General features: G+C 39.5%; 1 protein-coding gene across 1 annotated transcript; it reads left to right on the forward strand.

Annotated features, from left to right (window-relative positions):
* The first annotated feature begins 19,132 nt into the window (after nucleotides 1-19,132).
* On the forward strand, nucleotides 19,133-20,306 carry LOC101652182 (pre-B-cell leukemia transcription factor 1-like). The gene is made up of 2 exons (XM_045289986.1): nucleotides 19,133-19,486; nucleotides 19,598-20,306. The coding sequence occupies exons 1-2, from the start codon at nucleotides 19,138-19,140 to the stop codon at nucleotides 19,891-19,893; spliced, it is 645 nt and encodes a 214-aa protein (XP_045145921.1). The 5' UTR covers nucleotides 19,133-19,137; the 3' UTR covers nucleotides 19,894-20,306.
* Nucleotides 20,307-26,892: the final 6,586 nt, after the last annotated feature.

A 26,892-nucleotide genomic window follows, 5' to 3' on the forward strand; every position in this document is an offset into this window, starting at 1 on the left:
AATCAACCTCCTAGGGTATAAGACCATTGCATCGATAACATCAAGAATTTATCCAATACAATAGAATTTAAGGTACTGTTAATATGAGTTTATGCAAGTATAGTCCAACTGAGAGCTGAAATCCATGAGTTGTTGCTTTGTACAGATTGATTTCTTAAGTAATTCAGCTCTGTTTACATTGAACATGGGGCTTGGTGCTAGTAAAAATTTTCCTGTATCATTTTTCACAGATCCTTGCCTCTTAGATTAAAACCTGTCATATTAATGCAGGGAGACAATTGAGTACTAAATATATGGTGGTTGTGGGACTCCTTTCATTGGACACTCACTAAGCCAGGGGTCCCACCCAAGGCCCAGCAGCCCCATTCTTTGCTTCCTCTCCCATGAGGGTATTTCAGACCTAAGTCCAAGGGTACAGATAGTTTTTAGGTAGGGCCCAGATCATTCAGTTGCACTTCCACGTGGAGTCCTTCTGGTGTGGCCCTTGGGGAGTGTCATGTACCCTATAAGGCCAGTGTCTATGGTCATCATAGTGTTTAGTCCATAGCACGGTGCACCAAGGGTGGGTAGAAACATATTCAAAGTGTCTACCCAGGACCATAGAACTGGGTTTATTCTCCTCTTATGTTCTCTACAATTATTGTTTATCATCCTTTCCCAATAGGAAATTGCTCCTCCCTATTTACCCACCAACAGAAATATCAGGGCCTCCTCTGAAATGTAGAAGCTCCCCTCCCCTTAACTTGATTTTCCAGTTATACTCACCACTCATTCCTATGGAGGGCCTGTTGATTTGTCATAGGCTTGTCTCCATGCTGTACAGCATCAAGTGGATAGTCTTCTCCCTTCTCTCCTTTCTTGAAGGAGTGACCCAAGCAAATGTGAGGTCTCCTCTTTCAAAGTAGTGCTAAGGAAGTGCACATAAGGGAGTGATATGTGGCTCATGGCCGGTAGGCCGCATTGGTTTTCTTCATGGGATTAAAAACTCTTGGCACGCTTTGATCTGTGGAGCTTTGAGTTGAGAATCTCCCAGCTCTGCTTCCCAATTGGCAAATTCTTTTCTCTCAGTAAAACTCTCTGCTTCTACTGTAAGCAGACTCCGTGCTGAAATCTGCATTGATCACTGCAATAGTGGTAGGAAGAGTAATATTTGTGCAGGTTTCTCGGGCCTTCGCTCCCATGGGGTAATGCAGCAGGTTCCAAGGGATGCCTGCATAGTCTGTGGCTTTTTCTTACAAAAAAAACATGCCCTGAGTTTAAGAACCCTGTGCTAGTCCAGGTAAACTAGAGAAACAAATTCATAAACATGCATATGTGTACAAGAGAGAGTTTCATATAAAGGGTAATTGTACATTAAGAAAGCATCCCAACCTAGTCCAGTCCAAACCCATATATCTGATACCAATCTCTAAAGTCCTCTTCAGACTCACGACACATATGCAGATGTCGAATGCAGAACAATCACAGGCCAGTGGGTAGAAAAATCTTTGGATCCAGTGATGTTGTAAACATCTCAGTGCTGACAGGGGTCTCTACGTGGCTTCTCTGGCTTCAGAGGTCTAGTTGCATCAGGGGAGGTCCATGTGGCTTCTCCAGCTCAGGGCACTAGCGTAGTTCCATGTGTCTTGTCAGTAGAGTGTTTCCAAGGGAGTAAGCAGAGAGAGAGAAAGGTGTCTCCCAGTGTGTGAGCTGAGAAAGAGTCTGCCTCCTGCCTCTAAGTAGGAAATACCAGAGTTCCCAGAATTCTCAGGAGAAGGCCATGCCCACACAGAGGCCTCATTGGCTAAGACCCAATTGACAGACTAGACTCCACCCCTTCACTCTTAATCCTCTCAAGTCACAAATTGACACCAGATGATGTAACTCCCACAGACCACCCCTTGTCAATTTGACACTTTCACAAACTCTTTAGTCATACATAATTTTCAAACAAACAATAATAGAATCATATCTGTACCTAAAAGGATAAAACTAAAATGCATACAACTCAATATGTGCCATCCTCATTTGAACAAAACATTCTATAAGTAAACAAAACAAAAAAAAAATCCTATGCCTAACAATTGCAGTTAAATATTGCCTACACTTTAACCTATAATCCTATGAATATATTCCCCTACATAAGAAAGTTTGTAAGCCAACCACTTCATGCCTTTATGCTCCCAATTTTGGGTATCCAATTTCTATACTGCCCACTGACATCAACCCAGTGCTCTGAGGAAACAATCACATTCTTTGATGTGAAGAATCTTTATTCCAGTTGAAACCTTGTGAAGTCTGCATCCAGAAACAAAGTCAAATCAGGACAGGCCATCTTATTGACAGACTAGACTCCACCCCTTCACTCTTAATCCTCTCAAGTCCCAAATTGACACCAGATGATGTAACTCCCACAAACCCCAATCATTTCTAGAGAAACTACTAGTAAAACTTCTCAACTCTTGCCCCATGATCTCCATTACCATGGACTGCTAACAGCAAGGGCTTCAAGTCCTGCTGACTTTCAGCAAGCAAGGTTGTGTTACCTGCATATGGCCGGTTGTTAATAAGTCTTCCTCCAGTCCTGATGCCACATTCTTCTTCATACAAACCAGCTTCTCTGATGATTTGCTCAACATACAGATTGAACAAGTCTGATGAGATGATACAGGCCCACACACACCTTTCCTAATTTTAAACCATGCAGAATCCCCTTGTGTTGTTCTCCCAACTGCCTCTTGATCCATGTACAGGTTCCGCATAAGCACAAAAGTGTCCTGGAATTCCCATTCTTCTCAAGGCGACCCACAGTTGGTTGTGATCTATACGGTCTGATCCCTTTGCATCAGCAGTGTAACACAAGTAAACATCTTTCTGGAAGTCAGGGCTTTCCTCCAAGATCCACCTGACATCCACGATGATATCCCTTATTCCACGTCCTCTTCTGAATCTGGACTGAACCTCTGGCAGTTCCCTGTCAATGTACTGCTACAACCATTGTTGGATGATCTTAAACAAATAGGTTCTTAGGGAGGAATATATATATGCATAATATATTTACATAATAATTGGTCTATGATCCTCCAAGGGCCACAGTATTTAAACAGGTATACTGTGTATCTGTGGTACTAATACTCTATGGTGGAAGAGCAAGGAGTGGGAGGAATGTCTATACTTGATGGTTGTCTAGGCAAGTGGATGCAAGTCAAAAACACATGATGGCTGTATAATCACCACAGTTAGCGGTGTTCTAGCACGGCAGGGGTGAGGGAAATACATCTTCCTAACAGAAGAAGCTGAGACAACATCTGGCAAGAATAGAGAGGCTGTGAGACTCAAGAGAGCACTTAAAATTTTGCATCTTAAAATAAAACTTATTACATTTTTGATGCCTTCACATATATACTTTCATGTTGACTGATGTTTCAAGAGGAGGAAAAGAAGCCCTTCAAGACATAATAATCTGCATTCTCCTGCCTGAGAGAGGATTAAGGAGGCCATAATTACAAGGAATAAAGTTAGGAAGCTTGTGCTGCTTCCAATTGCTTCAAAAGAGGTGGTTAAAGTGATCTGGGGCCTCTGGCACCATAGACATACTTAAAAATGCCCGAGTAACTTGATGTGCCTGGAGTACACCGATTGTCAGTTCTCTGAAGCAGGGAGGGAGGGGAAAAATGAGGACCTAATGTCGGGGGTTTAAGTGGAGAGAAAATGTTTTGAGAATGATGTACAAATGCGCTTTACACAATTGATGTGTGTATGGATTGCGATAACAGTTGTATGAGCCCCTAATAAAATGTTTTAAAAAAAAAATTCTTCTTCAGACTCACACAACACATGCAATGACGCCGAACGCAGGAAGATCATAGGCCAGTGGGTGGAAAGTCTTGTGGATCCAGTGGCAGTGGAAGCATCTCAGCGCTGGCAGGAATCTCCATGTGGATCCTTTAGCTCCAGGGCTCTGGGTAGCTCCATGAGTCTTGTCACCAGGAAGATGAAGCAGAGAGTGTCTGTCTGTATCTGGCATCCAGTCAGCTATTTTATCTGTTGCGCCTCCAAATGAGGTCATCTAGCTGCAACCTGATTGACAGACTAGACTCCACCCTTTCACAAGTTGACAGGAGATTATGTAATTGCCACAACTGTGAAACAACAGATTTCCAGAGTTCTTTAACACAGGTGGGGACAACTCTTAAGCAATAATCAAGTACTTTTTAAACATCTGCTGCTGTTGGTCTTGTTTGTTGATATGTAAGTTGGTTCTGGTTCATAACAACTCTGTGCAACGGAAGAAAACACTGCCTGATCCTGCCTCATCCTCACACTTGTTTGAGCCCATTTCTGCAGCCACTGTGTTAATCCATCTTTTTTTATGATGAATGCAATACCACTTCTCTTCAATTTGCCATTCCCAGTATAGTAAACCATAAGATTGTCAGGTCCAAAATGGTCCATGTCAGTCTATTTCAGCTCTCTAGTGCCTAGAATGCCAATCTTTATTTGTTCTATTCCCTGTCTTACTACTGAGTGAAAATAATCTATATGTATATGTGGCTTAAGTGTTTTGAAGAGGAAAAAGGAAAAAAATGCAGAAAGAAATGAAAGAAACCCTGAATAAGAGGAGAGATCAGCATGCTCATAAATGAGAAATTTTATATTGTCATGAATGCCCATTATCTGAAAATTTCTCTCTCAGTTCAAGGTAAATTCCATTCAAGGTCATTTAGACTCTTTTATAAATCAACAAGTTGATGCTAAAATCATGTAGGAATAAAAATATTTGGAATAATCAGACTACTTTGGTAAGAGAAGGACAAAATTGGAGGCCTTACAGTATCTGAGGAGCCTTGGGGACATAGTGGATTGCTGTTTGGCCTGCTAACAGCAAGGTCAGCAGTTCAAAACCAGCAGCCACTCAGGGGTAGTGCTACCTTGTCCTATAGCATTGCTATGAGTTTGGAATTGACTCAATTGGATTGACCGACACCTGATTTTAAGACTTATTATAAAACTATAGGAATCCTGACGGTGTGGTATTTGTATAAAACAGACAAATCAAGATAAAAAGTCAATAGATAGCTAGAAAAAAATGTGCATCTGTCTGTTCAATTGACTTTCAACGAAGCCACAAAAGCAAGTCTATGGAGAAAAGATTGCCTTTTCAAAAATGTGTGCAGTAAAAACTGGAAATCCATATGCAAAAATAAGATCCCTGGTAATGTAGTGTTTAAACACTTAGCCTCAAACAGAATAGTCAGCAGTTTGGACACAGTAATCACTCTATTTCCATGATATCATCTTGGAAACCCCATAGGGAAGGTCTATTCTGTCCTGTAGGTTGTCATGAGTCAGAGTTGAGTCAATGGCACTGGGTAAATGCAAAAAAAACAACCCAAAAACCAAACAATCTATACTCCCACCATATACAAAATTAACTCAGAATCAGTCATAACTGTAAACTCTAACCCTATAAAACCTCTAGAGAAAACATGGAAGAAAAATCGATGGTGTTGGGGTTAGTCATAGGTCTCTTAGATACTACGTCAAAAGCATGTTATACACAAAACAATATAGTGCATTGGACATTGTCAAATTTAGACTTCCTGTTCTTGGAATGACATTTTACTTTTGTTTTTTAAAAGTGATACAAGTGATAAAAATATTTTCAAATCACGTACTTGCAGTATTTGTATTCAGAATATGTAAAGAATTCAAAAGCCAATAATGGAAAGCAATCTATAAAAAATGGTTAAAATATTTAAATGGGAACTCAAGGGGTTATATGAATGACAAATAGCCTTTACTGAACAACATTAATCATTCAAGAAGTGTAAATTAAAGCCACAATGTGCTATCATGAAACACTACTTAAAATATCAAAATTTTTAAAATATTGACTACATCGAGTGTGCTAAGGATGCAGAATAATTGGATCACTCATGTACATGTGTTACCAATGAGATATAACCAGGTTTGGGCACCTTCTCTGGTAGGTAAACATAGATGCCATATGATCTATTTCACTCCTAAGTTATATCCAAAAGAAAGAAATATATGCAAAGACTTGTACATGAATATTCATGGCAACTGTGTTTCTAAATGCCGTGTGAAACAAGTGAGAATAAAGATACCACACACTGTATCATTTCATTTATTTTTAAAATTATGCAAAATGCAAAGTAATCTAAGGCTAGAGAAAGCAGTTTGGTGGTTTCCTGGGAATGATGGAAAGGGGAAATGTGTAGGAAGCATATAATAAAGGAGCATAGGAAACATTTGAAGATAGATATATGTATATAGATATGTATGTATATATTTATATAAGCTTAGTTGTGATGGTTTCACAAATACATGGTTGATATGTTTTGGTACACAAAATTTATAATATCATATATTTTATGAAACTTTATTATATATCAATCATATCTCAATGGGTTTGTCATTAGGTGACATTAAGTCCAATTCACAGCAACCATAAGTACAACTAAAAACTCTCTGAGTCCTATTCCATCCTCACAATTGTTGGTATGTTTCAGCCCATTGTTGAGCTGCTATGTCAATCCATCTCCTTGACTCTCTTCCACTTTCTCACAGGCTTCTACCAAGCATCTCATCCTTTTTGGGGGGACTGGGCCCTTCTTATAACATGTCCAAAGTCCACGAGACAAAGTTGAATCATCCTGGCTTCTAAAGAACTATGCTAACTATACTTCTTCCCAGACAAATTTGTTCATTCTGCCTGTCCATGGTGTTTTCAGTATTCTTCCTTAACACTATAATTCAAAGGCACTGCTTCTCCTTTAGTCTTCCTTATTCATTGCCCCATTTTCCCATGCCCCATATGAGGTGATTGAAAATACCCTGGCCTTGGTCAGGCTCACTTTAGTTTTAAAAGGAACATTTTTGCTTGAAACGTTAAAGAGATTTTCTGCAACATGTTTGTCCAATGCAATGAATCATTTGATTTTTTCACTACATTGTGGAGCCAAGCAAAATGAAATTCTTGGCAATTTCAATCCTTTTTATGTTTATCATGATGTTGCTCATTGTTGCAGTTGTAAGAATTTTTTGTTATGTTGAGATGGAATCCTTACTGGGGGCTGTAGCCTTTGATCTTCATCAGTAAGCGTTTCAAGTTCTCATCAAGTTCAGCAAGCAAAGTTGTGTCATTGGCAAATTGCAGGTTGTTAATGAGCCTTCCTCTTATTGTGGTTCCCCATTCTTCTTCATACTCTGTAAGTTTTCAGATTATTTCTCAGCATACAAATTGAGTAAGTATGGTGAAAGAATACAACCCTGAGATGTACACCTTTCTTGATTTTAAGCAACACCATATCCCCTTGTTCTGTTCAAACTACTGCCTCTTGTGCTATACACAAATTCCACGAGTCCAAGAAAATGTTTTAGAGAATTCTCATTCTTCACCATGTTATCCATAATTGGCTCTGATCCACAGTCATTAAAACAGAGGTAAACACCTTTCTAGAAGTCTCTGTTTCGGTCAAGATTCTTCTGATATTAGCAATGATAGTCCTCATGCCACATCCTCGTCTTTATCTGGCCATTCCTTGTCAATGTACTGTTGCAACCATTTTTCAGTTCACTTAAGCAAAATTTTACTTGCATCTGATATTAATAATCTTGATCCATAATTTTCACATTGGTTCATTCACCTGTCTTTGGAATGGGCACAGTTATTAGTCTGGTAATTGTATCCCAAAGTTCTTGGCATAGATGAAGGAGTGCTTCCTGCATTGCATCCAGTTACTCAAGCATCTCAATTGGTATTCTGTCAATTTCTAAAGCCTTATTTTTTACCAATCCATTCTGGGCTGTTTGGACTTCTTCCTTTAGTATTATTGGTTCCCGATCATATGCTACATCTGGAAATGGTGGAATGTCGACCGATTATTTTTGATACAGTAATACAGTTTTTTAATAACATTTTAATATATTTTATTGGCACATAACTTACATATCATACAACTCAATATTAAAATCATATTAAGAAGAGTTGCATAATCATCACCACAATCAATTTTAGGATTTTTTTATCTCTTGTAGATATTGTTGTTAGTTCCCCATTTCCCTCAACCTCTCCTGTCAGGTCCCTAGGTAAATATTAATTCAATTGTTATTTCTATAGATTTACCTATGCTGGATTTTATATACAGAAAAACACACAAAACAAAATCAAATCAAAAGACCCAACAATAATGATAAAACAGAGGAAAACCTCAATTAAAAAGAAAGCTCAAAAACAAAAACAAAAAAACTCACTGCCATCAAATCTATATCCACTCATATGGACCCTCTTGGACAGGGTAGAACTGCCCCTGTTGTATTTCTGAGACTGTAACTGTTTACAGTATAAAAAGCCCTGTCCTTCCCTCACAGAGCGGCTAGTACTTTCAAACTGCTGACCTTGTGGATCACAGCTCAACAGTAACTACTACGCCACCAGGGCTCCTAAAGAAGAAAATAAAGCAGAAAATTTTAAAAACTCGATGTATTTAAAAGGGACCCACAGGGAGATCAAGTGATAGGTGTTGCATTTTAACCTGACTGCATCTGCCATCATTAATTTTACAATACTTGCTGCATGTTAGCAAGGTTACTCACTTCCCTGTATTATGGACAGAGAGGATTCACTTAATCCATGTGGGGACCCTGCAAGAGGAATTTGGGCTTTCACTGCCATCCATAGCCTTCTGCAAACTGGATGTTCAAAATTTAAACTCTGGTATTGTTTCCTCCGATACAATGACACTTTTGGTGTTTCTGGCATCACTTAATCTTTTGCTATAGAATCCTTTAATAATGCAACTTGAGGCTTGAGTTTTTCCTTAGTTCTTTCAACTTGAGAAACACCAAGTGTTCTTCCCCTTTAGCTTCCTAACTTTAGTCTTTGCACATTTATTATAACACTTTACTTTGTCTCTGAAATTTTTCATTACACTTTTTGCTTCATCATTTCTTCTTTTTGCTTTAGCTGTTCTACATTCAAAGGCAAGATTCAGTGTTTCTTCTGACATCAGTTAGGGCTTTTCTTTCCTCGTGTGCAAAACTCTGATCTTTTACTTCCTTCACATATGATATCGTGGGTGTCATCCCACAGCTTATTTGACCTTCAGTCATTAGTGTTCAATGTGGCAAATCTATTCTCATAATGTCTCTAAATCCAGATGGGATATACTCAAGTTCATTCTTTGGCTATCGTGGATTTGTTTTAATTTTCTTCCACTTCCGCCTGAACTTGCATATGAGCAGAAGATGGTCAGTTCCATAGTCAATCCCTGGGCTTCTTCTGACTGACAGTTTTGAACTACTCCATCGTGTTTCCAGATTTGATACAGGTGTATCTCATCCTGTGAGATCCAGGTGTATCATCACCATTTATTTTGTTGGAAAAGGTTAGTTTCAATGAATAGGTCATTGGTCTTGAAATCTCTATTATGTATTCTCCAGTGTTGTTTCTATCACCAAACCCTTATCTTCCAACTGCCAATCCGTTTTCATTTCTAACTTTTGAATTCCAATCACCAATAGTTATCAATGCACCTTGCTTGCATGTTTGATCAATTTCAAACTGCAAAAGTTGGTTTAAAAGTGTCCAATTTCTTCATCTTTTACATTAGTGGTTGATGTATAAATTTGAATAATAGTAATATTAAAGTATCTTCCTTACAGACATATGGATATTATCCTATCACTGACAGTGTTGTACTATGGGGTAGATCCTGAAATGTTCTTTTGGACAACAAATATGATAGCATTCCTCTTCAACTGGTCATTCCTAACATGATGGACTATCTAATGGTCAGATTAAAAATTGCCAATTCCAGTCCATTTCAGCTCACTAATGCCTAGTGTATCTTCAAGTATCCTATTTCACTTTTGACAACTAACAATTTTCCTAGATTCATACTGCCCTACATTCCACATTCCAATTATTGATGGACAATTGCAACTTTTCTTCTCATTTTGAATCATAGCACATTAACAAATAGATATCTCAGAAGCTTTACTCCAACTACAGTATGAAGGTTGACTCTACTTTGATGAAGCAGATCTTACTAGTTGTATTTTGAGTTCTTTTCATCCCGAGAGGCTCATCTCCCAGCACTGTATCAGACAATATTCTGATGCTATTCATAAAGTCTCACTGGCCAATATTTTAAGAAGTAGATTTCTAGGTCTTTCTTTCTAGTCAGCCTTAGTGTGGAAGTTCCTTTGAAACCAGTACAATGTTGTAATCCGGTTGATATTTGAAATACCTGTAGAAGAAGAGCTTCCAGGATCACAACATCATGTTTGCCCCATAGTATAACAAGATGACACACTGTATACCATTCATATATCAATAAATCTGTTAAAAATAGATAGATGGATAGATGGATAAAATCCCTAGATTCCTATTAAGTCTCTGGGTGGTGCAAATGGTTTGCCCTTGACTACTAATCTAAAGATTGGCAGTTTGAATCTGCCTATGATCACCACAGAAGATTACAGTCAAGAAAGCCCTGTGAAACAGTTCTACTCTGTATATATGAGGTCAACAAGAGTTGCAGTCAACTCAAAGGCAATGGGGTTAGTTTTGCCTTAACTTCCGTCAGTATTTAATTGAACATCACAGTTTAAAGAATCATTGGTAAAAAATAAATTTGTTTGTTTAGTTGCACAATTCAATTATCCACTACAGGAGGAGCACTGTGTTAGTCTTGAGGAACTCAAAAATGCATACTAAATTCTATATCCTTAATCACATATTCCAGATCCCTGATGGCAGGGTGGGTTATGTGTTGGAGTGCTAGCAGCAGAAGCAGCAGTTGGAGGCTTTCCACTCCCATATCATGAAATATAATAACGGATATGACATAATGAGGAAAGGAATGGTAGAAGAAGATATAACCATATTAAATGAATGTACTCCCCATGAGAAATCCTCAAAATACATTAATCAAAATCTCACAGAGTTGAAGAGAGAAATAGACAGCTTGGCAAAATAGTATGAGGCTTCAATATGCCACTCAAAGAAAGATCATCAGGAAAGAGATTCAATAAACAAAAGGAAGAACTAAAAACAATGAATTCACTCCACAATAAAGAGCACTCCACCCAACAGAACAGTATATATTCTTCTCCAGTGCACATGGAACATTCTGAAGAACAGACCACATGTTAGGCTACAAAGCCAGCCTTAATAAATTTAAAACTGCTGAGGCCTTACAATCTATTTTCTTAGACTACAACACTAGAAAACTAGAAACCATCAATAGAAAGGACAAGGGCAAAAAAAAAATCAATTTTATGGGAACTGAACAATATACTACTTAAAAATGACTGGGATATAGATCAAACAAGCGATGAAATTTTTTAATTCCTTAAAACAAGTGAAAATGAGAACACAACATACCAAATCTTTGGGACACAACAAAAGCAGTTATCAGAGGGCAATTTATAGCAATCGATGTACATATGAAAAAAGAGGAGAAAAGCAGAATCATTGGTTAACACAGCATCTTCTACAACTAGAACAAGAACATAAAAGCTCAATAAACAGGAGAAAAAAAGTATAAAGATTAGAGGAGAAATAAATGAACTGGAAAACAATGGAAATTTTCAACAAGTCAAGCAGTTGATTCTTTTAAAGGATTTTTTTTAAATTGGCAAACTTAACAAAGAAAAAGAAAGAAGATGCAGGGTATTGATAATTAGAGATAAGAAAGGTGAAATCACAACAGAACCAAATGAAATTTTAAAAATAACATAATATATAAAAGACTGTATGAGGTAGTTAGTTTATTGTGCCAACCTGGCCAATAAACACATGTGGGATTAATTGAAGGGTGGAGAGATAAATGGCTCGGCAAGCATCGCCTTTCTTGTCTCTTGCTTTTGATCATCAGATCAGTGTGCGGCTGCTTGCTTGTTCTGTGCCTCAATTTGAAAGCTACACTACCTGTGGGACACCTAACCCGTGGACTGTGTTGCTGTAATTTGAGGTTCCTTCAAGACCTGATTTGCCACACAATTGAAATTTACATCTCTTGAGCTGGGGACTATCAGACCCTGTCATCTGGCTGACTGTTGGTGACCTGCCTTGCTGTTTGTTGCCTGTGCCCAGATAGCCTGAATTGCTCTATAGAGGACTACCTGGTGGCCCTCAAGACTTGAAGGACTGCCAGTGTCTCACAACTGTCTCACAGAAGTGAGTTTCACTGAGCCATTTGTACTACTTTATAATTTAACTGTTTATTTCTTGTGTTATATATCCATCTGTATAAATATATATATAAAATTATTAGCAATCTGCTTTTGTCTCTTTAGAGAACCCCGTCTAACACACTGTACTCCAACAAGTTTGAAACCACAGACCAAGTGGACAAAATTTTAGAAATAAACCACCTACCTGAATCAATGAGGACTGCCATAGAAAGGCTCAACGACCCTTAACCTAAAAAAAAAAAAAAAAAAAGCAGGTCACTAAAAACTTCCAAACAAGAAAAGTCCAAACCCAAATTATTTTACAGGAGAAATCTACCAAGTATTCTGCACAGACTACTCTAGACTATAGAAAGGGATAGATAGCAAATGCCAAAACTCATTTTATGAAGTGAACATAACTCTGATGTCAAAACCAGGCAAAGATCCTACAAGGACAGAAAACTATAGACCAATACCCCTTGTGAACATAGATCATAAACATTTTCAATAAAATCCTGGTCAATGTAATCCAACAATATAGCACAAAAAAAAAGATACCATGATCAAGTGGGATCCATACCCTGTGCACAAGGATGGTTCAATATTAGAAAAAAATCTGTGAAATCCACCACATAAATAAAACAAAAAATAAGAACCACATGCTCATATCAACAGACATAGAAAAGACATTTAATAAGATTAAACACCCATTCCTGATAAAAGCACTCAACAAAATAAGAATAGAGGGATATTTCTCAACATAATAAAGACCATATACTAAAAGCCAATAGCCATCGTCTCACTCAACCGGGAAAAACTGAAAGCCTTTCCCTTGTGAATATGAACCAGACAAGGATGCCCCCATCACCACGCTTATTAAACATTGTTCTGGAAACCTTATCCAGAAACATTAGACAACAGCAATGACAACAACAAAAGGAATCCAAATGGGCAAAGAAGAAGTGAAATGCTCTCTAATTTGCCAATAAGATTTTATAAGTCAGAAAACCCCAAAGACTCAAAAACAAAAACCTTGTTGGAAACAATCAAAAGATTTGGCAGTGTGGCAGGAGTAACAAGAAGAACTCTACTGGGTTCCTGTTTACTAATGAACAGAGCTCTAAAAAATATCTCAAGGAAACAGTTCCATTTACAACAGCCACACACAAAAGATGAACTATTTAGGCATAAACCAGAGAAACGAATACAGAGACCTGCACAAATGGAAGAACAGCTGTGTTTATAGATGTTGTTGTTTGGTGCCAGCCGAGTCCATTCCAACTCATAGCCATCCTGTGTACAACAAAACAAAGCACCTCCTGGTCCTGTGCCATCCTCATGATTGTTCTTGTGTTTGAACTCATTGTTGTAGTTTTATGTTCATGGATAGGAAGGCTTCATATTGTAAACATGTCGAACAATTCAAAGCATTCTATAAATACAATGCAATTCCTGTCCAAATCCCAACTTCATTCTTTAAAGCAATGGAAAAACGAATTACTAACTCCACAAGGAGAGGGAAGAGAGCTAGAATAAACAAAAAATTGCTTAAAAAGATGAACAAAGAGGCCTCGTAGTCCCGGACCTCACAACCTATTACTCAGTCACTGTAGTCAAAATAGCCTGATACTCATACAATGGTAAGTACATAGACCTATTACGGAACAAAATAGAAAACCTAGAAATACATTAATCCACATACAGTCCTTCAACAAAGGGCAAAAACCATTAAATGGGAAAGATAGTCTCCAACAAAGGGTGCTAGCAAAATTGGATCTCCATCTGTAGAAGAATGAAACAGGTCCATCCCTCCCCCTATGTACAAAAATGAACTCAAGATGAATCAAATCTCAGGGCTATAAAGATCATCAGTGAGGACTCTATTTGAAGGCATACAGATACTACCAAATACAGCAAATGAAGTACGCAATAAAAGACAAAATAGATTACTGAGATCCACGGAAAATAAGACATGATATGCAGAGTAAAAAGAAAGTGACCCAATGGGGAAAAAAAATATTTCAGCAACACAACAGATAAGGGACTCATCTCTAAAAGTTATAGAATATTGTTAGACCTCAATAAGGAAAAAATACTAACAACCCAGTTAAAAGTGGGCAAAAGACATGAACACACAACTAACCAAAATGGCATTCAAATGGTTAACAATTAAATGAAAAATGCTCACCAACACTAGCCATTTGGGAGATGCAAATTTTAAATATGATGAATTGTCATCATCTTTCACCAACGACAGCCCAATTTAAATAAAAAATTTTAAAGAAAAAAACAGAAATCAATAAATGCTGGAGAGGGTGCAAAGAGATCGGAACTCATACACTGCTGGGGGGCCTGAACACACATGTAACCACTGTGGAAGTGATATGTTTTAGCTACCTAAAACAACTGGGAATGGAAATCCCATACAACCCAGCAATTCTGATGCTGGGTATATACCTTAAAGAAATAAGAAACAACATACAAGCAGACATGTGTACTCCCGTGTTCACTGTAGCCCTGTGCACAGTAGCAAAAAGTTAGCAACAGCCTAAAAGCCCCTCGGTAGAAAAATGACTAAAGAAATTTTGGTACATACACACAATGCCATAGCACACATCATTCTGAAACAAAGAATAACCACATACCATACAGAACATTATGCCAGCTGAATTTACTCAATCAAAAAAGAACACGTAATGTATGATATACCCTTACTATAAGGACAAACACCAAAGCAAAGACAGGCATCTGTTTCAGGTCATGTCATTATTCAATCCAATCTCCCAAACAATATGGTGATGTGTCTGTCCAAGGCTTATGATCCATCTATCATTGCCTTATTTGTATAACTTTAAAAACCGCCCTTTTAGAGGAGGTCTTGCCTCACTGGGGTCATTTTATTTATTTAGAGAGGTCAGGGACAGCACCAAATGTCTCCTGCCATATAGCATTGTCCCGCTATCACCTCAAATTAATAGGCACTCCTATACTGGTGACTGGTGAATTTCAATAGGAATCCGTGATTAGATGAAAGGGGGACGCGTCTGTCTCTGAGAATGTGATGTCACTCTCTGGTGAGTAAATCAACGAGGGGCCATCTGCCCTTCTAGAAAATACTAAGAATTACTTAGACTCCCAGTGGGAAATTTGCCCGCTCTTATCTTGCTAATCATACGTGTAGACCCAGTTTCTTTTCAGCCCTCAGTGACCCTGACTGGGTGTTACAGGCTCCCTAGATTTTAGCGTTTGTCTTTTCAAGGTGTGCACCATTCTTCATAAACCACATCAGAAATGTGTGACTGGGAAGCCCCACCAAGGGAACCGGGCTTTATTTTAGACACACCTGTTGTAGATGAAAGGAACTGATACTCTCCTTTGGATTTAAAACTGAAACGCCCTGGTGGGAGAAGAAGCCAGTGAGTGCTATCCCAATCTTGTGGTTTGGAAGTCAGTGCAATTGGGGTTCAAATCTTTTGCTTTAGAGGTTGTCCAATAATTAGCAACTTAAAGACTGCCATGTACTTGCTATTTTCATACTGTCTTTGCTTTTTGTGGCATGCGTTAGTCCTGTAGACATAGTTTTGCCTTAGTGAAAATGTTACTGACATGTTTGCCTTGTATCTAACCCTCATTGCTTTCTTAAACAGTGTCCATTTACTTAAGTTTTTCATCTGTGTACGTTAATATCTCATGTATTTTAGTGTAAAAATCTTTCCTTTATATGTGTAGTTTTCCCAATGGTACTTTAAAATCTATACCACTAGCTCTCAAAGAAAACTCACTGCCATCCAGTCAATGCAGACTCGTGGCGACCCTCTGGGCTTCCCTGGCTTTAACTGTTTACAGGAATAGGAAGTCTGTCTTTGGTAACCACTTCACCAAGGGGCTCCTGTAATTCGTGAGACTGACAATACTATTTTTAGAATTAACAAATATCTCATGGAGTTTTCTTAGGTTATTCATCAATAAGCTGCCTCTTAAATACACCAGGGATATACATAAACTTCACATACGTGAGTGGATTTTGAGTTCTCACTAAATTGTAAGGCTGTAATTTAAGAACAAATAGTTCTTATGATGCGGCCTTGCTCAAAACTTGCCCTCGTGAAGTGATTGCTGAATATATAGGTGCTATAGCAAAGTATGGTAAAGAAATTAGATGGTGCCCACCTATCAGCAAGCATAGTGTCTTGGGTCTTTAAAGGCTTGTCTTAAAGGCTTAAAACAAGCAGCAATCTAAGTGAAGTGTTAGCTAACTCCACATGAAAGGAGCACATCAGCCTGTATGATTCAAGCATTGCAAATAATAAAATCCACAATCAGAGGAGGAATTGTATTAGAACTTAAATTCTGAGTGCCCAGTTTGCAGAAGGCTTTAGAAGACGGTGAAAGCCCAAAATCCATTCGCAGAGTTCTTACAGGGATTAAAGCTTCCATTGAATTCCCTCAAACCATTGCCCAGGGATGTGAATAGTCTTGCTCTCAGACTGAGTAAATTGGAAAATGGTTTATTGCAGATATAGATTAAAATTTAACATAGTATCATTTGTTTTTCCTTTTGACCCATTTTTTATTTGTTCTAGTGTCTATTATCTTCTGTTTTCTCTTACCTTGAGATTTTTCTGTGTTTTATTTTGTTGTCATTGTTAGGGTTTTTGTATGATTTTCTTAATAGGAAATCCCGGATAGGTAAATCTATAGAAACAATAACTAGATTCATTGTTCCTTAAGGTTATGACAGGGCAAGTTGGAAGTAATGAAGAGCTAATAACAATGGTACAAGAATGAAGAAAATGCTCTAAAATTGATTGTAGTGATGATTGCACAACACTTTAGAAAATGACCATTTTCTAATATAAATATATATATAAGGCATTGGATTGCATGGTAAGTGAATTATAGGTCAATTAAATTATTGCTACAAAAATTATGGAAACTTTCATTAAACAAAAATAAAATAAAGCCTATGAGGAGTGTAGCGTGGCAAAGGGCCTGGGGCAAATTATTCTAAATTAAGCAAAGACCTTTACTGCTAAGTCTAAAAGAGAAATGAAGTAAAATCACTTGAAAAGTGAGGAAACATTAGAGAGCCAGGCTTGAAGTTGATAACTTATTTATTTATATATAAATAATTATTATTAAAAAATTTCCCTAAGCAGCATTTTTCCAGAAGTAAATATATATATTCTGATGAGTTCTTGGGTAATTTCCAAAAGAAATGTTGTCCCCAGTTGGGGAATTCTCCACAGTGAAATCCTTTTCCCCGGTGCTCCCCCACCCCCACCATTTCCTCATGTAATAGAAAAAGAAAATAAATATCCCCAGCAGTTCAAAGGAGTGAATAACAGTTGCACTAGACTGGATCTGAATGAGCATTTTCTACTAACCACGAAAACACTGCCTTCTGCCGGATTCCAGGGCCCCTCTGGGGAAGGGAGCCCGCAGCGCATCTGCCAGCAGTGCCGAGCTGGCCGAGACGCAAACAGCCACCGCGGGAAGCGTTCCAGAACGCTGGGAGGCTGCACGCTCCAAACAGCAGACAGAGCTCAGAAAGCCGGCTGGAAGGGAAGCCCACGAGGGATCTCGTCTCAGGAAGATTCGGGAAGAGAAAGGAGCACAAGAGTGCTCAGAACCGGTCCAGAGCCTACACTTCATGTTCTTTGTTCAGCGCCACACCCCGGAGCATGGTGCTGACTGCGGAGAGCACAGAGGGCCCGGGCTGGAAAGACGCCCCTGTGAACCTGCACCAGACAAAGTGGGATATGCGTGAGGAGCAGGGTGTTAGGGGGTGGGCTGCTTTGTAAGCACCAATTTTCCTTTTCTCGGTTTCACCTAAAGGCCTGGGGAGTTAAGGCGTTATCTTTTAACACACAGAGAAAGGTAATTTTAAATAAAATCGAGGGGTTTCAGCAAGGTGGTCTTAGAGAGTTCGTGTTTAAAATTGAGTCTACTGAGCTATCGTACTTTCTGAAAAGATTGATTTTACAGGTTTTAAGAACTAGATGAAATGTGATATTTTTAAGAATGAGGTCAGAGGAAAGAGATGCAGAGTTGGCATTGCTTGAGTGCCCTACGGGCTCTGCCAGCATTAGATCCTTTCATACACGTTTGTTTGGTTTCTTTAGCAAACCCTTACAACATTCCCGAAAGTAGATGGTATTTTCATCTTAATGTTGAAAGAAAAAAAAAAGAACAAATATGTAATCTAAGTCCTCACAGCTCATGAGCAGCAAAGGGGAATGAGGGGTGAACTCTTGCTGCAAAGTCTACCTCGGTGGTACAAACAGCGAACCTGCTCAAGTGGGAACCAAACTGTTGAAGGCTTGGATCCACCCAGAGGGCCCCTGAAAGAAAAGCCTGATGGTTTCCTTCCAGAGAACTCTGTCACCGAGCATTCTATGGAGAATGTGCTGGGAGGAAATTTTAAAGCAAACTGGCACTTCTTGGCGCGCATGGGACTATCATGCGTCAGAACTGATTTGACGGCAACTGGCACTGAGTTGGTATTACTGGCAAACAAGAGGGTCATTAGGACAAAACTTTGGAGAATTCTAGGAGAAATATGCTTTTCTTCTCCCCCACGCTCTACCGTCGGTTTTACTGAGCCCTTAGGGGAGGTTTTAAAATTAAGTTCGCCTACCACATAAGGAGAAAATTGCAGGGGGGTAAAACGCTGGGCAGTTGCTTAACCTGCACAAGATTTTGGAACGAGAGTAAATAAGAAGATATGTGGGAGATAAGGGTGTCCCCGAAAAGGCCTCAAGAACCAACAAGGGTAAGATGGACCTCTGGGAAAGGGAGACACGTGGGAGCCATGTACATTTTTCATATGTGCTTGTCCACATCTTCGTGCGACATGAAGTGTTTCAAGCAGAGTAATGATTAAATTGAATTTCTGACACTTACTAGATCGCGAGGGGGTTTTAAAAAGGCTGAAGGGCCACCCACGTGATGAATCTCCTGCGAGAGCAGAGCCGGACCAGGCCCATCTCCCCGAAGGAGATCGAGCGGATGGTCAGTATCATCCACCGCAAGTTCAGCTCCATCCAGATGCAGCTCAAGCAGAGCACGTGTGAGGCGGTCATGATCCTGCGTTCCCGGTTCCTGGATGCGCGGCGGAAGAGACGGAATTTCAACAAGCAAGCTACGGAAATCCTGAATGAATATTTCTATTCCCATCTCAGCAACCCTTACCCCAGTGAGGAAGCCAAAGAGGAGTTAGCCAAGAAGTGTGGCATCACAGTCTCCCAGGTATCAAACTGGTTTGGAAATAAGCGAATCCGGTACAAGAAGAACATAGGTAAATTCCAAGAGGAAGCCAATATTTATGCTGCCAAAACGGCTGTCACTGCTACCAATGTGTCAGCCCATGGAAGCCAAGCTAACTCACCCTCAACTCCCAACTCAGCTGGTTCTTCCAGTTCTTTTAACATGTCAAACTCTGGAGATTTGTTCATGAGCGTGCAGTCACTCAATGGGGATTCTTACCAAGGGGCCCAGGTTGGAGCCAACGTGCAATCACAGGTGGATACCCTTCGCCATGTTATCAGCCAGACAGGAGGATACAGTGACGGACTCGCAGCCAGTCAGATGTACAGTCCGCAGGGCATCAGTGCTAATGGAGGTTGGCAGGATGCTACTACCCCTTCATCAGTGACCTCCCCTACAGAAGGCCCTGGCAGTGTTCACTCTGATACCTCCAACTGATCTCCCCGCAGTCGCATCCCGGCTGACCCTGTGCCCCAGTCGGGGCAGGGGCAGGAGGGAGGGTTGCTCTCCCAACGCTGAAGCGGTCAGACTGGAGGTCGAAGCAATCAGCAAACACAATAAGAGTCTCCTCCTCTTCTCTTCTTTGGGATGCTATTTCAGCCAATCTGGACACTTCTTTATACTCTCTCGCCCCACCTCCTCCCCCTCCCCCATTTTTTTCTGGGTAGAAGCCACCCCTCCCCTGTCTCCAGCTCTGAGCCTGGTTTCGACATCTTCCCCACCCCTTTCCCTTGGCCCTAGACTTCCTGGGTCCCTGCCCTCTCTTACATAACGGAAGGATATTTTCAACAGTTAGAGGAATTTAAAAAGGAAAAACCATGACAACGGAAATAATAAACGTGTTTGTATGTTTTCCTAAAAAAAAATAAATAAATAAATAAAAAGGCTGAAGGGGAAATTCTGTAATTTTTTAATTCCATTTTTCTATCAATTTTTTGAAGCCCCTTCATGCTTGTTTTCATTTTGTTTGTTTGTTTTTTAATTTAGCCAAGGGATTGGTATCAGTCAAGATCACAGCAGGAAACAGACGAGCTTTCTGAAAGGTAGTCATTTGAGGAAAGATTAATAAAGGGCTATTTACAAGTGTGGACAAAGTATAAGGTAACCACAAGGGATTGTGGAGTACATTTGGAGCTAGTCACCACAGGGCTTTTCACCACCCTAAGGTCAGAGTGGACAAAGGGAGCCAGCTTCTTCTCAAACGCAGAGAGAGAGCTGTGTCTTTTTGCCAAGAATGCAGCCAGCTAGCAGTCACCCAGCAGGGTAAGAGTCTGCAAATTAAATAGCACTATTCCACGCTCCTCCCTTCCTCCCTCTGATCTACCAGTGCCCTCTATTATCCTAACCTCAGCACACAGCCAGGGGGAAAGGGAGGTGCGGACAGAAGACTTCCAGCATAGAGATGAGCTGATATTCCTTGGTCAAATGTGAAAATAATGTCCAGGAAGAATTAACAACTGGAGCAAGTCCTCTGCTTTGGTGCATAACAATATTTTAGACACAGTTCTATTAAGTATTACAAAATGCTCTATTAGTAGGGTTTTACACTCATCCTGTTATACCACATTTAATGCCCAAATCTCAGTGGCTTATAATAATAAACATTTTTCTCTCTCTCAGGTGCGAGGGTCTGCTGTGGTTTAAATGAATCTGGCTGAGTTCAAGTGGGCTTCACCCCAGGCTGCAGGTTAAGTTCAGATGTGCTTCACATAGCTTCTCGTTCTAGAACTCAGGCTCAATGACTAATGAGTATCTGCAGCATGGCAGACGGTAGGAGCACAAGGAGCAAAAGGGAACCATACTTTTTCTTACAGCTTGTCCTTGGAACGAACACACCCTCCCTTTCACCGTATCCCATCAGCCAATGGAAGGCTTTTGACAGAGTCTTATGTGAATGGGATGAAAAAGTCAATGTGTAGGAAGGAAGAATAGTCCCTGAATAATAATAAAATTCATTGCAACTGGTAAAACTGCACTGAAAATAGATTTTACATAGGAGGACGAGCCATTGTAACTACAAATAGATTTTACCTCGGTGACTCTTTGTGTGTGTGTGTGTGTGTGTGTGTGTGTGTGTGTGTGTGCATCTTATTTAATAATGTTCCCTGGTTGTGAATATTTGTATATGCTCTACCAATTAAATTTTTATATAAATAATATATATTAAGTATATTTAAATATATAAAGTATATTTCTATACTACTAAAATAACCATAAAGGCAAGCACTGTCAACAGAAATATCAGCCTGAAAGCAAATTACATTCACCTTCACATGTTGCTCCTGTGCCTCTGCGGACAGCATCCTGAACAGAGGATCTCACACAAACTTGAAAAGCACTAAAGTTCATACATCATTCTCTAGGAACATACTCAATATTTCAAAACTATTGTATAGCCTCTTCTATTGTTAGCAAAGTAGATTCATTTTTAAAACATATTATTGAAAATTTTAGTTACTTTTGAGGGCATATATACAGCTGACGTGCGTTATACACCAGAAGTTGAGGCAATCTACCATCCATCTGTTGTGGTGGCTTGAGTGTTGCTGTGATGCTGTGATGTTTGGGGGCTGTGCTACTGGTATTTCAAATATCAGCAGGATCCCACACTATGGACAGGTTTCAGCAAAGTTTCCAGTGAAAGACAAATGGGGGAAAAGTCTTAGTGATGTGCTTCCAAAAAGTAGCCAACAAAAAACCTGCAGATCACAACAAAATATTGCCTGCTGTAGTGGGGAAGATGACACCTGAGGTTGGTTGGGAGACACCACACAATGGACTCGGTTATGACGACAGCACCGGACAAGACAGTGTTCTTGTTGTGTTGTACATAGGGTTTCCGTGACTGGAGTCAAGTCAACACAACCAGTAATGACAACACTGGTTGTTTTATTCATGAAAGAAGGAAAATCATAGAAACCTTAGAAAGGACTTGGACAATTAGATGCATAAACCTCCTGTCTTGATCAGGAATTTCTTCCTTAATGTATCACAAAGGAACATTCCACCTTTGATTAATGAGTTTTAATGACAGATACCATATAGTAAGATTGTTGATTGGTTAGTACTTGAAAGAATGTTACAGTTTGCTTCCTATTTTTTCAGTCCCATGACTTTGTGTGTGCGTGTATGTGAGAAGATTTATATATCAAAATATACATCCACTCAACAATGTTTACATGTCTATATAGTTCACTAACATTTCACCTTGTGTCACTGTTTCCATTGCCCATGCCCACATAACACTACCCTTAGCTTAAGACTTTCTGTCCCTTAATGTCCTTGTCTGTATAAGATCGCAGTGCTCAAGGGGAATATTTTGTATTAACTTAGCTAAATGGTTGTTTAGTTTAAGGATGGCTTCATAGGATAGTTTCAGTTCAAAACTTGAAAGTTGTTTCCAGGTGCTTTCTTTTATTTGTTAATTCACTCAAAACCTTCCTCCAATTTTACCTAGTTTTGTTTGGGGAAGGAAGAAAATTTCCTCCTCCATCAATATGACAGCTGCTCAGTAATTGGAAACAGCTGTCATGTATATTAGAGTACCCAAGTAATGGTAAGGTTAATGTACTAGAGTACCCAAGTAATGGTAAGGTTAATGTACTAGAGTACCCAAGAAATGGTAAGGTTAATGTGCTAGAGTACCCAAGAAATGGTAAGGTTAATGTACTAGAGTACCCAAGTAACGGTAAGGTTAATGTACTAGAAGTACCCAAGAAACAGTAAGGTTAATGTACTAGAGTACCCAAGTAACGGTAAGGTTAATGTACTAGAAGTACCCAAGAAACAGTAAGGTTAATGTACTAGAGTACCCAAGTAATGCTAAGGTTAATATGCTTGATACTAACCAATGGTTGGCAATTCTAGCTCACCCATATTGGCCTCAGAAGAAAGACCTGGCAGTTTACATCTGAAAAAAATCAGCCATTGCAAATCCTGTGGAACACAGTTCTAGTCTGGTGCACGTGGGTTTACCAAGAGTAGGAATCAACCTCAGGAAACTGGTTTATAAAACAAGAGTAAGTCAAAAAGTATTGGTACAAGAGTTCTAGTTTATAATGCATCATGGGTTTATTCCAAGAAGTGTGTTTAAACATGTTTCTGAGATGTAAGTGTATTTCAGTAATACATGAGTCTTAGACCCTGTGATACACTGGGTTTTCTAGAGAGGCAAAACCAGTGATATATACTGATAGATACCACTTAATGAGATAGTTGTTCACCATTTAATGAGATAGTTGTTGGTTACTATTTGATAGACTGTCACAGTTATTTATATATATATATATTCATGTGTGATATGTATATGATGCACTTATATAGATGGAATGTTACAGATTATATACACACATACACATATGTGTACATAAATATGAAGAGAAATTTATATCAAGTAAATGACTCACACCATTCATTATAGAAGCAGGCAAGTTCCGGTTGAATCCAGACAGATTCCAAGCTGGGTGCTTCTGACTCACATAGCTTTGGGGCCTTGTAAACCCAAGATCAGAAAGAAGACCACATGTGGGCTGGTGGCTGAAGTGGAAGATGAATCCAAGATCAACAGCAGGTCAGGGTTAGGTCTAGAGTAGTGAATGAATCCAAGGTCAGTAAGTCAGATGGCAGGTCAGATGACAGACCACTGATGGCAGATGGCAGTTAATATAGCAAGTCATTTGGCTCAAGTTCAAAGAAATGGAGGTCAATGAGTCCAGTGCAGGATCCAGTCTCATCAAAAAGCAAGTAAGCTTTTAAACTACCTACTTATAGAAGAATTTGGCCATATCCTTCAGAAAACTTCCCCTATGCCCCTTGTGCTTTTTAAGCTTAACTCAGTGGATTCATGTTGTACTTGTCCTTTTGTGCTTACCATAATTTCCTCCCATGCTTCCCATGTGACAATGTGCTTCATGCATTCGTCACTGCTTTTTAGGGATGCATCGTACTCCACTGTATGCATATACCAGAGTTTTTCAATCCATTCATCGGTTAATGGAAATTTAGGCTGTTTCCAATTCTTTGCAATTGTGAGCTGCACTGAGATGAACATTGGAGCACAGATGGTGGTTGTGGTCTGTTTCCTACTTCTTCTGGGTATATGCACAGTAGGGGGATTGCTGGATTGTATGGTAGCTCAATTTCCATTTGTTTTAGGTATCGCCATATTGATTTCCATAATGGCTGCACATACCTACAAAACCACCAGCAGTGGATGAGAGTACCTCTCTCAACACATCCCCTCCAACACTTGTTGCTTTCTGATTTGTTGAATTGGACTATCTTTGAGGATGTTAGGTGGTGTCTCATTTTAATTTGCATTTCTTTTATGGCTAGTGATCAGGAACATATTCTCATATGTTTGTTGGCCATTTTGATTTATGCCATTGTGAAACTTCTGTTGAGGTCTTTTGCCCACCTCCTCAATGGGTTATTTGGGGGTTTTTTACTATTACTGTAGGCTAGCAGAGTGTTGTAGATTTTAGTAATAAGGCCTTTGTCTGATATGTCATTGCTAAAGATGTTTTCCCAGTCTGTGGGCTTTCTTATTATTCTCTTGGCAAAGTCTTTTGATGTACACAGTGGCTTATCTTCAGTCTGTCCCACTTACCAATTTGTGCTTCCTCTGTGTTTGTGTCCTTCCCTACTTCCGATAGCCTATATATTCCCTGCGCCAAAGTTCTCAGATTTGTCCCAATTCCCTTATTGATGGCCCTAAAAGTCTGGGGTTCTATCTCAAGGTCTGTGACCCACCTTGAGTTTATTTTTGTGCATGGAGTGAGGTAAGGCCGTCCTTCATTTTTCCTACCGGGAGATATTCATCTTTTCCTGCACCACTTGTTGAAGAGGGTGTCCACTTCCCATTTGATTTTTTTGGTGGCCTTATCAAAGATCGATTGTCTGTATGCCAATGATTTAATTTCTGGGTTTTTAGCTCTTTTCCATTGGTCTGAATATCTGTCTTTATACCAGCACCACACTGTTTTGACCACTGTGTCTATATAATAGGTGCTAAAGTCAGGTAAAGCAAGCCCTCCGACTTTGTCCTTCTTCTTGAGTTCTCTGCTAATTCTGGGCTTTTTCCCCTCTCCATATGAAGTTGGTAGTCAGTTTTTCCAATTCTTTGGAGAAGGACATTGGTATTTGTATTGGGATAGCAGTAAACTTTTATACTGCCTGGGGCAGAACTGACATCTTTACTATATTAAGCCTTCTGATCCACAAGCTTGGGATGTCCTTCCATGTATGGAGGACAATCACTGAAGTCAAAATAGGTACATAAGCAAATGTGGTGAAGAAAGCTGATGGTGCCCAGCTATTAAAATATATAACATCTAGTGTCTTAAAGGCTGGAAGTTAAACAAGCACCAGCCTGTGTGATCATGAGGTGTCAATGGGATCAGGTATCAGGCATCAGAAGACCCCAAACAAACAAATATATTGACCCAAAGCCCATCTGTAGACAATTGGGCATTCCCTCACAGAAGGGTCACAAGGAAGGAACAAGTCAGCCGGGGTGCAGCATAACACCGATGGAACACACAACATTCCTCTAGTTCTTTGACACTTCCCCAACTCCCCCCAGTTATTATGACCCCAGTTCTACCTTACAAATCAGCTAAACCATCGCATGTACACTGGTACAGACAAGTGCCCTTAACAAATGGAATCCAGGACAGATAAAACCCTCAGGAACAGTAATGGGAGTAGTGATACCATGAGGGTAGGGGGAAGGTGGGAGGAGATGGAGGAGAAACAGGGAACCAACTACAATTATGGATGTATAACCCCCCCACCCAGGGGGGTGAACAACTGAGACGTGGGTGAAGGGAGACAGCAGATGGTGTAAGATATGAAAATAATAATAATTTATAATTTACCAGGGGTACATGAGGGTGGAAGGGTGGATGGAGGAAAGGGAAGAAGAGTTGCTAATACAGAAAGGGCTCAAACAGAAAGAATGTTTTGAAAAGGATGATGGCAACATATGTACAAATGTGTTTGATACAATTGATGTCTGGATTGTTATAAGAGCAGTAAGAGCAACCCCCCCAGAATAATTTATTAATTTAAAAAAAGAAAGAAAAGTTCATTTCCATAGCATCAGGGCTATGACTTGAAGAAGGGGCTACATTCCACCCTAATCTTACAACTAATTGGGTGCTCTCCACAGCCTCCATTATGGAGCTGATTGCCTTGTGTTGTGGCACCTCATGGGCAATTACTCAGCCTCAACTGCCAAACCAGTGAGAATCCTGGCCCAGCCAAGTTGACCTTAACTATCACAGTCTCGTTAGATGTCTTTTAAAAAAAAAAAGTCCAATCAAAAAAGATCCACAGTAGCTACTGAGGAGATTTTTTTTTAATCATTTTATTAGGGGCTCATACAACTCTTATCACAATCCATACATACATCAATTGTGTAAAGCGCATTTGTAC

The sequence above is a fragment of the Echinops telfairi genome, unplaced genomic scaffold (genome assembly GCF_000313985.2).
Source record: "Echinops telfairi isolate 266 unplaced genomic scaffold, ASM31398v2 ScPeMD7_31;HRSCAF=116, whole genome shotgun sequence".
In the NCBI taxonomy this organism is placed as follows: domain Eukaryota; kingdom Metazoa; phylum Chordata; class Mammalia; order Afrosoricida; family Tenrecidae; genus Echinops; species Echinops telfairi.

Coding starts and splice junctions, on each gene's coding strand:
- LOC101652182 (XM_045289986.1), top strand. CDS start 19,138: ATGAATCTCCTGCGAGAGCAGAGCCGGACCAGGCCCATCTCCCCGAAG. Junction 19,487..19,597: donor CCGGTACAAGAAGAACATAG/GTAAATTCCAAG, acceptor CCAACTCAGCTG/GTTCTTCCAGTTCTTTTAAC.